The sequence below is a fragment of the Microtus oregoni genome, unplaced genomic scaffold (assembly GCF_018167655.1).
Source record: "Microtus oregoni isolate MIOR12 unplaced genomic scaffold, Mior012 000002F_ref0000024, whole genome shotgun sequence".
Taxonomy (NCBI): Eukaryota; Metazoa; Chordata; class Mammalia; order Rodentia; family Cricetidae; genus Microtus; species Microtus oregoni.
In genome coordinates, this window is record NW_024543061.1 from 25,539,315 (window position 1) to 25,551,963 (window position 12,649).

At 37.3% G+C, this 12,649-nt stretch overlaps 1 protein-coding gene across 3 annotated transcripts in view; it reads left to right on the top strand.

The window, feature by feature from the left end:
- Exoc6b (exocyst complex component 6B) overlaps positions 1–12,649 on the top strand; it is a 477,853-nt gene that overhangs the window by 67,814 nt on the left and 397,390 nt on the right. For all 3 annotated transcript variants that reach the window (XM_041645429.1, XM_041645442.1, XM_041645435.1), the window contains exon 6: positions 10,859–11,063. In XM_041645429.1, the coding sequence (XP_041501363.1) occupies positions 10,859–11,063 (205 nt within the window). The remainder of the gene's footprint in view (positions 1–10,858; positions 11,064–12,649) is intronic.

Here is a 12,649-nt window from a genome sequence, read left to right on the forward strand (position 1 = left end):
CATTACCATCCCTGACTTCAAACTCTATTACAGAGCTACAGTATTAAAAACAGCTTGGTATTGGCATAAAAACAGAGAAGTCGACCAATGGAATCAAATAGAAGACCCTGACATTAACCCACAAACATATGAACACCTGATTTTCGATAAAGGAGCTAAAAGTATACAATGGAAGAAAGAAAGCATCTTCAACAAATGGTGCTGGCAAAACTGGATGTCAACCTGTAGAAGAATGAAGATAGATCCATATCTATCACCATGCACAAAACTCAAGTCCAAATGGATTAAAGACCTTAATATCAGTCCGAACACACTGAACCTGATAGAAGAGAAAATGGGAAGTTCTGTACAACACATGGGCACAGGAGACCACTTCCTATGTATAACCCCAGCAGCACAAAATGTTTATCTTATAACTCACTGTTAGTCTACCCCCCCCCCCGAACTTTCCTCTATCCCTTCTCTCCCCTTTTCTTCACCTCACATACCCTGGTGTAATGATAAGCAGGAAAGCCTATGCAGATTTCCCCTCCCTCCCTCCCTCCCTCCCTCCCTCCCTCCCTCCCTCCTTCCCTCCCCCCTCCCTCCTTTTTGACCTAGTATATGATGCCTTAAGTCAGCACATCTTCAGGCTCTGTGAGGGTGTTCTGACTGTCCACGATGGAGAGATTACCTTCAGGTTGTTCTCTTTTTTTGGAGTTCAGTTATCAGCTGACTGCTGTTCAATGACTGAAAACAGTTGTTTTGGGTATTAACCAAGATCTACTTGTTTATAAAGTGGTATTTCATGGCTGAAGGACTGGTATTTTTTTTTTTTGAGTTGTAAATAGTGATTATATTATTGGGTTTTATGTTTCCTTGCTGGGCGGTGGTGGTGCACGCCTTTAATCCCAGCACTCGGGAGGCAGAGACAGGCGGATCTCTGTGAGTTCGAGGCCAGTCTGGTCTACAAGAGCTAGATCCAGGACAGGAATCAAAAGCTACGGAGAAACCCTGTCTTGAAAATCGCCCCCCCCCCCAAAAAAAAGATTTTTTTTTTTAGAAATAATTTTTTGATTATATGTGTATGTGTATATGTTCATTATGCATTTGAGTACAGGAATCCCCAGAGTTCAGAAGATGGTGTCATTTCCCCTGGAACTGGAATTATAGGCAGTTGTGAGCTGCTTGATATAGGTGCTGGGATACAAACTTGGGTCCTTTGCAAGAGCTTTAAGACCCAGTTTTTTTTAAAAAAAATTTTATTTGTATTATCTTATTATAATTGTATATATTACATTATACAATATATGTGGTATATGTACTTGTCAGTGTGGGTGTGTAGTTGTGTATGCAGGTTTATATAAGTGCCTGTGGTGGCCAGAATTTGATGTTGGGTTTTTTATTTGATCACTCTTCATCTTTATTTTTTAGATAGGTCTGCCAGTGAACTTCAGGGATCCACCTGCCTGTATCGCATGGAACTGGGGTATAGGCGTATCCACCATACCTGTTTTTTTCTATGGTGTGGGGATCCAAACTCAAATCCTTATGCCAGTGCAGCATTGCTGACTAACTGAGCCGGCCACAGCTGAGCCGGCCACAGCCTGCATTCAGTTTTTTAAACTTTATTTATTTAATTTTATGTGTATGTGCTTAAGTGCATATATGTGCAGGATGTGCATGCAGGCACTTACAAAGGTTTGAAGAGACAGTTGAGGTCAGAAGATGCATTGAATCCCTTAGAACTGGAGTTACAGATAGTTGTTAACTGCTGTATGGGGGCTGGGAACAAAACATGGGTCCTCTGCAAGAAGAGTAAGCACTCCTAACTGCTAAGCCACCTTTCTAGCCCTCTACATTCAGTTGTAATAATATAGATGCTGATAAAAGTAATGTCCAAATCTTGAATGGGATTTCCATGGACTCTATACATGTTTTTTTTTCTTTTGATGAGTGTTAAATATTTATTTGGCTACCATTGTTTTTCAAATACTCTAAATTTGAATAATTTTACTGTTCTGTCCTGCCAGGGGAAAAGGGACAATGGGGAAATAGGTACTGTTCTTTGTTGCCAGAAATCATTGAGTTTTTTATTAATTTGCCTTGAAAAATGTGGTTCTATTTGACAGAGCTGATGTTTTCAGCATGGGTTGCATGTCTGCAGGCTGCATGGCTAGATTCTTCTCATTCTGTAAACAGAACTCCAAAATAGAAGTAAGCCTCAGAATGTATTTATCTTTGTGACTCAATTTCTGGCTTTTTACTCATTCTAAAGTTTTTCTTTAGAGGAACTACATTTTATTACACATAGCTCTTCGTACCTAGTTGTGTCATTGCTATTCTGTGTATACTAAATCATGCAAAATTGTAATGTGTTAAGAGTCTAAAATTTTAATGAAAATGATTATTTCAGATTTGTATGTATTTGTACTTTTATTTCTAAGTTTAGGGGGAATAAACTACTCTATTTGCTTGGACTAAGAGTTTGATTCTTGAAACTTATGAGAGAAGACATTAAAGGAAATAAAGTAGTTTCTAGTCTAGGTGTTTATGGGACAACCGTGTTGAGGCAAGAAGAGTGTGTCTGCTGTGATGAAACCATGTCCAAATTAGACCTATATGTTTGTTTCATCTATGGAAGGAATGAGTTTTCCTCTCCTAGACAGATAGGGGAAATGTCAGAATTAGGGAATTTTAAAGCCTGAAAAGAAAACGATCATGAATATTTTGCTATCTAACGAAAAAAACTATGATTCTCACTTTTGTATGTTTTTTCCTAGTTATTGCTTTGAACTTTTGTGTCTATGACTTCCATTTGCTGATGGATATTTATACCTATTTATTAATAAATCATGCATTTATACATACTTATGCTATTTTTTTGTTGGGGGGAAGACAAGGTCTGGCCTGTAACTATTTGCCTAGTCCAGGCCTTGAACTCATGGTGAACCTCCTGCTTCAGCCTCTCAAGTGCTGTGATTACAGGTGAGAGCTAACATGTCTGGCTTACATGTATACTTTACAAATGTTGTCATTGTACTTATAAGGTTTGTTGGTTTTTAAATTAGTATACCATCCAGGAAATATTTATGGAAAAGATAGATCAAGCTCCAAGATCATCTCTCTGCTCCAAAAATTTATTTAGCACATTGTTCTGAGGTATAAGATAGATGAACCAGACATAGAACTAAAGGGACCAGTGCTGTTGTTGATCCAGGCAAGGCTGAGAAGTGTTAGTTAGAGCTATTTCTTTAAAAAAACATTTTTCAATCAACATATTTATACTAGTTTATTGGTCCTTTAGTACATGGATGTATCACAGTTTGTTTAGCTACACAGTTTTTTCTTTTTTTTTTTAAAGATTTATTTATTCATTTTGTATACAACATTCTGCCTTCATGATGCCAGAAGAGGGCATCAGACCTCATTACAGATGGTTGTGAGCCACCATGTGGTTGCTGGGAATTGAACTCAGGACCTTTGGAAGAGCAGCTAGTGCTCTTAACCTCTGAGCCATCTCTCCAGCCCCGTTTTTTTCTTAATACATAAGTTATTTTGTTTTATTTCTTAGTACATATTAGTCTATAATTTAAGAGTCTTATATAATTTTGTCTATTAAATTTCTTATGTATTTGCTAACAGTACACTTCCTTATCAGTGGGATATGAATTCTTATCTATTTAAAATACTGATGATAATATACATTATTTTTTATTTTTAAAACAATCTTACTTTTTTATTGAGCTATATACATTTTCCTCTGTTGCCCTCCCCCCACCCCCTGCCTCTCTCCTTTTCTTCAATCCTCTCCCAAGGTCCCCATGCTCCCAATTTACTCAGGAGATCTTGTCTTTTCTACTTCCCATGTAGATTAGATCCATATATGTTTCTTCTAGGGTCCTTATTGTTTTCTAGGTTCTCTGGGATTGTGATTTGTAGACTGGTTTTCTTTGCTTTATGTTTAAAAACCACTTATGAAGGCTTACATATGATAATTGTCTTTCTGGATCTGGGTTACTTCACTTAATATGATATTTTCTAGATCCATCCATTTGCCCGCAAATTTCAAGATGTCATTATTGTTTTCTGCTGTGTAGTACTCCATCGTGTAAATGTACCACATTTTCCTTATCCATTCTTTGGTTGAGGGGCATTTAGGTTGTTTCCAGGTTCTGGCTTTGACAAACAATGCTGCTATGAACATGGTTGAACACATGTCCTTGTAGGATGATTGAGCATTCTTTGGATATATACCCAAAAGTGGTATTGCTGGGTCTTGAGGAAAGTTGTTTCCTAATTTTCTGAGAAATCACCATACTGATATCCAAAGGGGCTGTACCAGCAATGCAGGAGTGATCCCTTTACCCCACAACCTCTCCAGCATAAGTTGTCATTAGTGTTTTTGATCTTGACCATTCTTACAGGTGTAAGATAGAATCTCAGAGTTGTTTTGATTTGCATTTCTTTGATGACTAAGGATGTTGAACATTTCCTTAAGTGTCTTTTAGCTATTTTAGATTCATCTGTTGAGAGTTCTTTGTTTAGGTCTGTACTCCATTTTTTAAATTTTGTTCTTTTGATGACCAATTTCTTGAGTTGTTTGTATATTTTGGAGATCAGACCTCTGTCTGATATGGGGTTGGTGAAGATCATTTCCCAATCTGTAGGCTGTCAAAACAATCTTATTTTACACACCAATCCCAGTTCCCTCTCCTTCCCCTCCTGCTATTCCCCTACCTTCCATCCATCCCACCCCCATCTACTTCTTAAAGAGGGTGAGGTCTCCCATGGGGAATCAACAAAGTCTGTCACATCACTTGAGGCAGGGCCAAGGCCCTCCACCCTGTATCTAGATTGAGCAAGGTATCCCTTCATAGGGAATGGGCTTCAAAAAAACCAGTTTATGTACTAGGGATAAATACTGGTTCTACTGCTAGTGGCCTTACCAACTGCCCAAGCCACACAACTGTCACCCATATTCAGAGGACCTAATTCTGTCCTATGCAGGTTCCCCAGCTCTCAGTCTGGAGTCAGTGAGCTCCCACTAGCTCAGGTCAGGTCTTTCTGTGTGTGACCCCTTTGCTCATATTATCATATTATCTCTCCTTCCTCTCTACGACTGGACTCCAGGAGCTCAGCCCAGTGCTTAGGCATGGATCTCTGCATCTGCTTCCATCAGTTACTGGATGTAGGTTCTATGATGACAGTTAAGGTAGTCATTAATGTGATTACAAGGGAAGGGCAGTTAATGCACCCTCTCCACTATTGCTTAGATTCTCAACTGGGGTCACCCTTGTGCCATATTTCTCTTTAACCCTGTAATGGCTCCCTCTATCAAGATATCTCTTTCCTTGCTCTTTCTCTCTGTTCTTTCCCCAATTTGACCTTCCTGATCCTCCATGTTCTCCTCCCGGCTCCCCTTCCTCCTTCCCCACTCTCCTTTTCTTTTTCCCTACCCCCACGCTCCCAGTATACTCAGGAGATATTGCCCAGGGGGATCCATGTATGTCTTTCTTAGAGTCCTTCTTGTTTCCTGGCTCCTCTGGGATTGTGGATTATAGACTGGTTATTCTTTGCTTTGTGTCTAATACCCACTTATGAATGAGTATGTACCATGTTTGTCTGGGTTACCTCACCCAGGATGATTTTTTTTTCTAGTTTCATCCATTTGCTTCCAAATTTAAAAGATGCCATTGTTTTTTTATTTCTGAGTATTACTTCATTGTATAAATATACCACATTTTCTTTATCCATTCTTTAATTGAGGGGCATCTAGGTTATTTCCAGATTCTGGTTATTACATATAATGCTGCTATGAACATAGTTTAGCAAATGTCCTTATGGTATGTATGAATGTGCATCCGTTGGATATATGCCTGAGTAGTATTGCTGGCTCTTGAGGTCGATTGACTCCCAATTTTTTTGAGAAATGGCCATACTGATTTTTAAAGCAGCTGTACAAATTTGCACTCCCACCAGCAATGGAGGAATGTTCCTCTTACTCTCCATCTTCTTCAACATAAGCTTTCTTTAGTGTTTTTGATCTTAACCATTCTGACAGGTGTAAGATGGTATCTCAGAGTTGCTTTGTTTTGCATTTCCCTGATGGCTAAAGATGTTGAGCAATTCCTTAAGTACTGTTTGGCCAGTTGAGATTCTTCTTTTGAGAATTCTTTATTTAGATCTGTATTCTGATGTCGGATTTCCCTCTGTAAGATGTGAATACCATTGGTTAATAAAGAAACTGTCCTGGCCTGTGATAGGGCAAAAGAGAAGAGCTAGGTGGGGAAAATTAAATTGAATGCTGGTAGGAAGAAGGCAGAGTTTACGGAGAAGGCTTGGAGCTGTTGCCAGAGACAGATATGCTAAAATTTTGACAGTAAGCCACAGCCATGTGTCGATAAACAGATTAATAGAAATAGGTTAAATTTAGATGTTAGAGTTAGCCAATAAGAAGCTAGAGCTAATGGGCCAAGCAGTGACTTAAATAATAGAGTTTCCATGCGATTATTTCGAGTCTGGGCAGCTGGGAATGAACAAGTGGCCTCCTACAACAGTACTCCATTTTTAATTGGATTTTTTGATATTTTGATGTCTCGTGTCATGAGTTATTTTTATATTTTGGAGATCAGTTCTCTGTCAGTTGTGGGGTTAATGAAAAAAATTTTCCTATTCTATGGGCTGCCATTTTGTCTTGTTAGCTGTGTGTCTTTTGCCTTACAGAAATGTGTCAGTTTCAGGAGATCCCATTTATTGTTGATCTCAGTGCCTGTGCTACTGGTATTATATTTAGGAAGTGGTCTTCTCTGCCAATGCATTCAAGACTTCTTCCCACTTTCTGTTCTATGAGCTTTAGTATGGCTGGATTTATGTTGAGGTCTTTTGACTCATTTGGACTTGAGTTTGGTGCGTGGGGATAGATATGGATCTGTTTGCATTCTTCTACATGTTGACCTCCAGTTATGCCAGCACCATTTGTTGAAGATGCTGTCTTCTTTCCATTTTATAACTTTAGCTTCTTTATAAAAAAAATCAGGTGTTTATAGGTGTGTGGCCTAATATCAGGGTCTTTGATTCAATTCCTTTGGTCCAACTGTCTGTTTTTGTGCCAATACCAAGCGTTTTCTTTACTGTCGCTATGTAGTAGAGCTTAAAGTCAGGGCTGGTAATGCTTTTGGAAGTTTCTTTATTGTACAAGATTGTTTTGGCTATCTTGAGTTTTTTGTTTTTTTCATATGAAGTTGAGTGTTGTTCTTTCAAAGTCTGTTAAGAATTGTGCTGGAATTTTGATGGGATTGCATTGAATATACAGGTTGCTTTTGGTAAGATTGCCATTTTTACAGTGTTCATACTACCTATTCAGGAGAATGGGAGATCTTTCCATTTTCTGGTGTCTTCAATTTCTTTCTTCAAAGATTTAAAGTTCTTGTCATACAGGTCTTTCACTTATTTGGTTAGAGTTAACTCAAGATATGTTATGTTGTTTGTGGCTATTGTGAAGGCTGATGTTTCTCTGATTTCTGCCCTTTTATCATCTGTATATGAGAGGGCTACTGATTCTTTTGAGTTAAACTTTTATCCTGCTACATTATTGAAGGTGTTTATCAGCTGTAGGAATTCCCTAGAAGAATCTTTTGGGGGCATATATATTATCATATCATCTGCAAATAGTGAAAGTTTGACCTCTTCTATTCTGATTTGTATCCCCTTGATCTCCTTTTGTTGTCTTATTGCTCTAGCTAGAACTACAAGTACTATATTGAATAGATATGGAGGGAATGGGCAGCCTTGTCTTGTTCCTGATTTTAGTGGGATCGCTTTGAGTTTCTTTCCATTTAGTTTGATCTTGACTGTTCACTTGCTGTTTATTTCCTTTTTTATGTTTAGGTATGTTCCTTATATCCCTCCAAGACTTTTAGCATGAAAGCGTATTAGATTTTGCCGAAGGCTTTTTCAGCATCTAATGAGATGATCATGTGTTTTTTTTTCTTTTGGTTTATTTATACGGTGGATTACATTGATAAATTTTCATATGTTGAACTATTCCTTCATCTCTCAGATGAAGCCTACTTGATCTTCCATGGTGGAAGATTTCTCTGATGTGTTCTTGGATTCTGCTTGCCAGTATTTTATTGATTATTTTTTCATCAGTGTTCATGAAGGAGACTGGCCTGCAATTTTCTTTCTTAGTTGCCTTTGTGTGGTTTGGGTATCAGTGTAACTGTAGCCTTGTAAAAAAGAGTTTGGCAATGTCCCTTCTGTTTCTATTGTGTGGAACAATTTGAGGAGTATTGGTATTAGCTCTTTGAAATTCTGGTAGAATTCTGTACTGAAACCATCTGGCCCTGGGCTTTTTTTGGTTGGGAGACTTTTGTTGACGGCTTCTCTTTTCTTAGGGGTTATAGGCCTACTTAAATAGTTAATCTGATCTTGATTTACTTTTGGTATGTGATACCAACCCAGAAATGAGACTGAATGGGGTATCCTTTTTCTACAATTCCTCAGACTGTATGTGCTTAGCTCCTGTCTCCTCCTGCCTTATATATCTCTCTTAACCCAGCCATATCCTTTCCTGTCTTCACCTCTGTAGTTCTGGAATTAAAGACATGTGCCTCCTAGGTATTGAGATTAAAGGTGCGTGCCACCACTGCCTGACTTCTATGGCTCACTAGTGGCTAGCTCCATACTCTGATCTTCAGGCAAGCTTTATTTGTTAGATTACAAAAAATATTGTCATATTTCCTCCTTTTGTCTAAGATAAAAGTTATGACAAATATAAGCAAAACTATATACAATAAAAACAATAACTATATACAATATATACAGGCAATAAATATATCAACAATATCTAGTCCATTTACATTTGAAAAACGCAGAGAAAATAGGTTATTATCTATTCAAAGTCTTTTACCTAATTCACTTTCTGTCCTAACTTACAGTACCACCCAAAACTAACTTTTGATGTCTCTCAACGTTATACACTTTACTTCTCTTTATTGAGTTTCTTTTCTGAGTCTGATAAACATGGAAAACTATTCCTCTAACTATCTAGTCTTCAACTCCCTCAAAGACCCGAGAAGGAAATAATATTAACTGTGTCAGTAGGAAGTGCAAGCAAGTGACTTCCAAAAATTGTGATAAATGACAGAAGCAGCTGGCTGCCTGGACAGTCACCCAAGGTTCCTTTTTAATGTTGGGGCAGCCATCTTCGGCCTATAGGCCTAGAATGAATATGTGATAGACTTTTCTATGAAGCAGAATTTTTGAATGACTGTCCTGCCTTTTCTTGACAAGATTTGGCTGTCACTCTCTTTTTTTGTCTTGCTTTTCCAATTTGGACAGCATAGTGTCAGCAGTTGAGGCAAGAACAATTTTTATTGCCTAGTGGCTTACTTTTGCCACACAGAAAGTAAACTCCATGTGTCATTTCTTCAATGCCCATCATCTTCTATGATGTAGGTTGGTTCTTCAGGAGCAGGCATGTCTCATTGTCATAAGAGAAATGAACCTATGTTATTGAACATCTTAAATGCTATATTCTGAAATCTCTCAATTGTTTGAAGATGATATGTCTACCTATATATATGTTTGACCTTGAAGACAGACCTAATGACTGCAAATTCAGTTGTACTAGGTTACTAATTACTAACCTGCATTTCCTTATTATCCTTAGTTAGTAATAATAAATTGCAAGGACTGGAAATTTGCATTACATTGTTAAATGAGCTGTCTAGATAAAATACCTTGAACAAGATTAGAAATGCATGCACAGTATGTTCTAATAAAAAGTATCTTAGATTTGTATCAATATACAAAAATCCATATCAATGTAAAATATTTAAAACTAGTCATTGCTTCTTTAGTATAAAAGTAGATTCAGTAATCTACCTTTTTATCTATATCTATATCTCCCTTTTTTCAGAATAGATTCAGTACTACCATATCTATATCACCCTTTTTTCTTTTCAAAAGAAGAGCCTGATTATAAACTCCTTTATTCAACTTTTTTCCTGACCATTACCAACATCAGCTTGTAACCAACTACCCTAAACAATGAGAAATATCCACAACCCATTCAACGACCAAAAACCACCCATTCCATCTCTTGGGAATGTAGGTGTCATGTTCTTATATTTACTTCCTTCTGTCTGGGGGTGATGGCATCTCTCGGGGATCCTGAAAAGAAAAATTTGGGTTAATTGTCCAATCTTGGGAGAGGTAGCTGTTTCATTTGTTGTCCAGCCTCTGGGTAATGGGGACGTGCAGAGCTCGTCTTTGGTCCTGGCTAGAGTAGTCTTTGAGACTTACTCATCTCAGCTAACAAACACAAACACGTGTGCATAGTTTTCAATCTCTTCTTTCTGTTTTCATTAGAAGATTAGCTTGGGGTATTTCATTTTATAGCATGGTCTTTTGACACTGAGATAATTAAAAATTATATATAGTTAATTTTATTGATATTCATTTTTATTCTTTGGACAGATTTTTGTAAATTACTAGTCTTTAAAGCATTTATTAACTTTTTTAAAAAAAATATTTATTTATTTATTATGTATACAATATTCTGTTTGCGTGTATGTCTCCAGGCCAGAAGAGGGCACCAGACTTCATTACAGATGGTTGTGAGCCACCATGTGGTTGCTGGGAATTGAACTCAGGACCTTTGGAAGAGCAGGTGATGCTCTTAACCACTGAGCCATCTCTCTAGCCCCCATTTATTAACTTTTTAATAGTTAAGAAGTTTTCATTAAAACACTACCTTGGATTTATCTAAATGTATAGTGAAAGCTAATTGAGGTTTGAATTTTTCCTGAGTAATTTATTTGTGCCCCTAAGGAAGACTAATATCTGCTAAGGTGGTTGATTTCTTTTGTAGGCATTATCCTGCACTGAAGACTCTGGAGCATCTGGAACACACCTATCTGCCTCAAGTGAGCCACTATCGATTCTGTAAGGTGATGGTGGACAACATCCCCAAGCTTCGGGAAGAGATAAAGGATGTTTCTATGTCTGATCTCAAAGACTTTCTGGAGAGCATCCGCAAGCATTCAGACAAAATTGGAGAGACCGCTATGAAACAAGTAGGTACTTGGTTAGTGACAGATTTGCCCTTGGCTTTCCAAGTATTTGGTTATACACATAATTTCTCCTTGCCAAGTGTCTTAATTCTTATTTTAGGAAGGTCCTTTATAAATGGAAATGTTATTATCTCAACAGAGTGATGGGTGAGATGTGTTGTTCACTCTGTGGCTGTTGAGCAGTGACTGATTGTGATGGTCTGTGTCAGTCTGGAGAGAATTCAGTTTACAAAACAAACATTTCCCTTGACTTTGTATAGTATTTAAAGTCCAGAATTCGTAAAGCTTTCCTTTCAGTCAACAACATAAATTGCATTCATTACATGTGCCTTTGGTTGATTATTTACTATTAGGAAGGTGTCATGCCATGCAAAAATTTTTTTGACATTGATGGTGTTAGTGACAGAATGGTCTGTTGGGGTTTGTGGATTATGATTGCAGAAAGGGAAATACAGCTCAAAAATTTAGCAAGTGTGTTAGGAATATTTATTTTATTCAAATATCTTCATCTCTAAGATATAATAGGCCATGAGGAATACTTTTTGTCATTGTGAATGAAGAAACAATAACGATTTGCAGTAATACTTCCTCTTGAAATTTAAGTTACATTGATGTTATACGGATGCTTAACATACTCGATGATATAGCCTGCAATAATAAATAGATTTTAACTATTTATGGAAAGTGTTTTATGCTTTTGTAAACAAGTATTCTCTAGTAGATTTGTATAATATTGGGGGGAACAAGGGCACAGTAAATAACATTTGGAAGCATTATTTGAGGGTTCAATTAGCATTAATAACTTTAATTCAAATATCTCTCTGATACTGCAGAAGAGATTTGCCAGTTATATTTTCATAAAGCATGTCTTTTTTTTAAATCTCCTTTTAAATTTTATTGGTGTTATACTTTAAAAAGTTCAAAGTATAGGCACCAGTTCTTGTCTCAGCCTCTGCTGTAACTGTAGGTTTGTGCCACTAATCCTTAAGTGTTGGACTTAAAGGCACATGCTGCCACACCCAGCTGGAAGCTGGCTTCTTAAAGGCTCCTTTTCTAGGCCTCTGCTAGATAAATTCACATTCCTTTGCTGAAAGAGGGATCTCTTATAATTATTATCACTTCATTTAATTTTAGGTTAGTTGTTTTCATTACTGAATTATCTGAAGAATGAATGCTGAGGGAGGAAAGAGACTTTATTTAAATGCTAACAACTTGTCAAGGTCAGACCTCGTAGTTGAAATCAGATAAAGTTGCAGCAATGGATAGGTTAACTAGCTTGGATTAAAGGTGTGTGCCCTCATGATCAGCTCTGAATGTATTTTTTAATACTTTTTTTCCTGTTAGAATATAGAATATGAATAATTGGTTTATTCAAGGCATCTATTTGTCTATTCCTTTATTTTCTAATTCATTTAAGAACTCTTCCTCTTTTTTCATGATTTTCTTTCTAGTTTCATTGCTTGTGCATACACATGCATGCTTGTGTGCAGAGGCGCATATTGAATTTAAAATTTAAATTGTTGCTGGGCGGTGGTGGTGCACGCCTTTAATCCCAGCACTTGGGAGGCAGAGGCAGGCGGATCAATGTG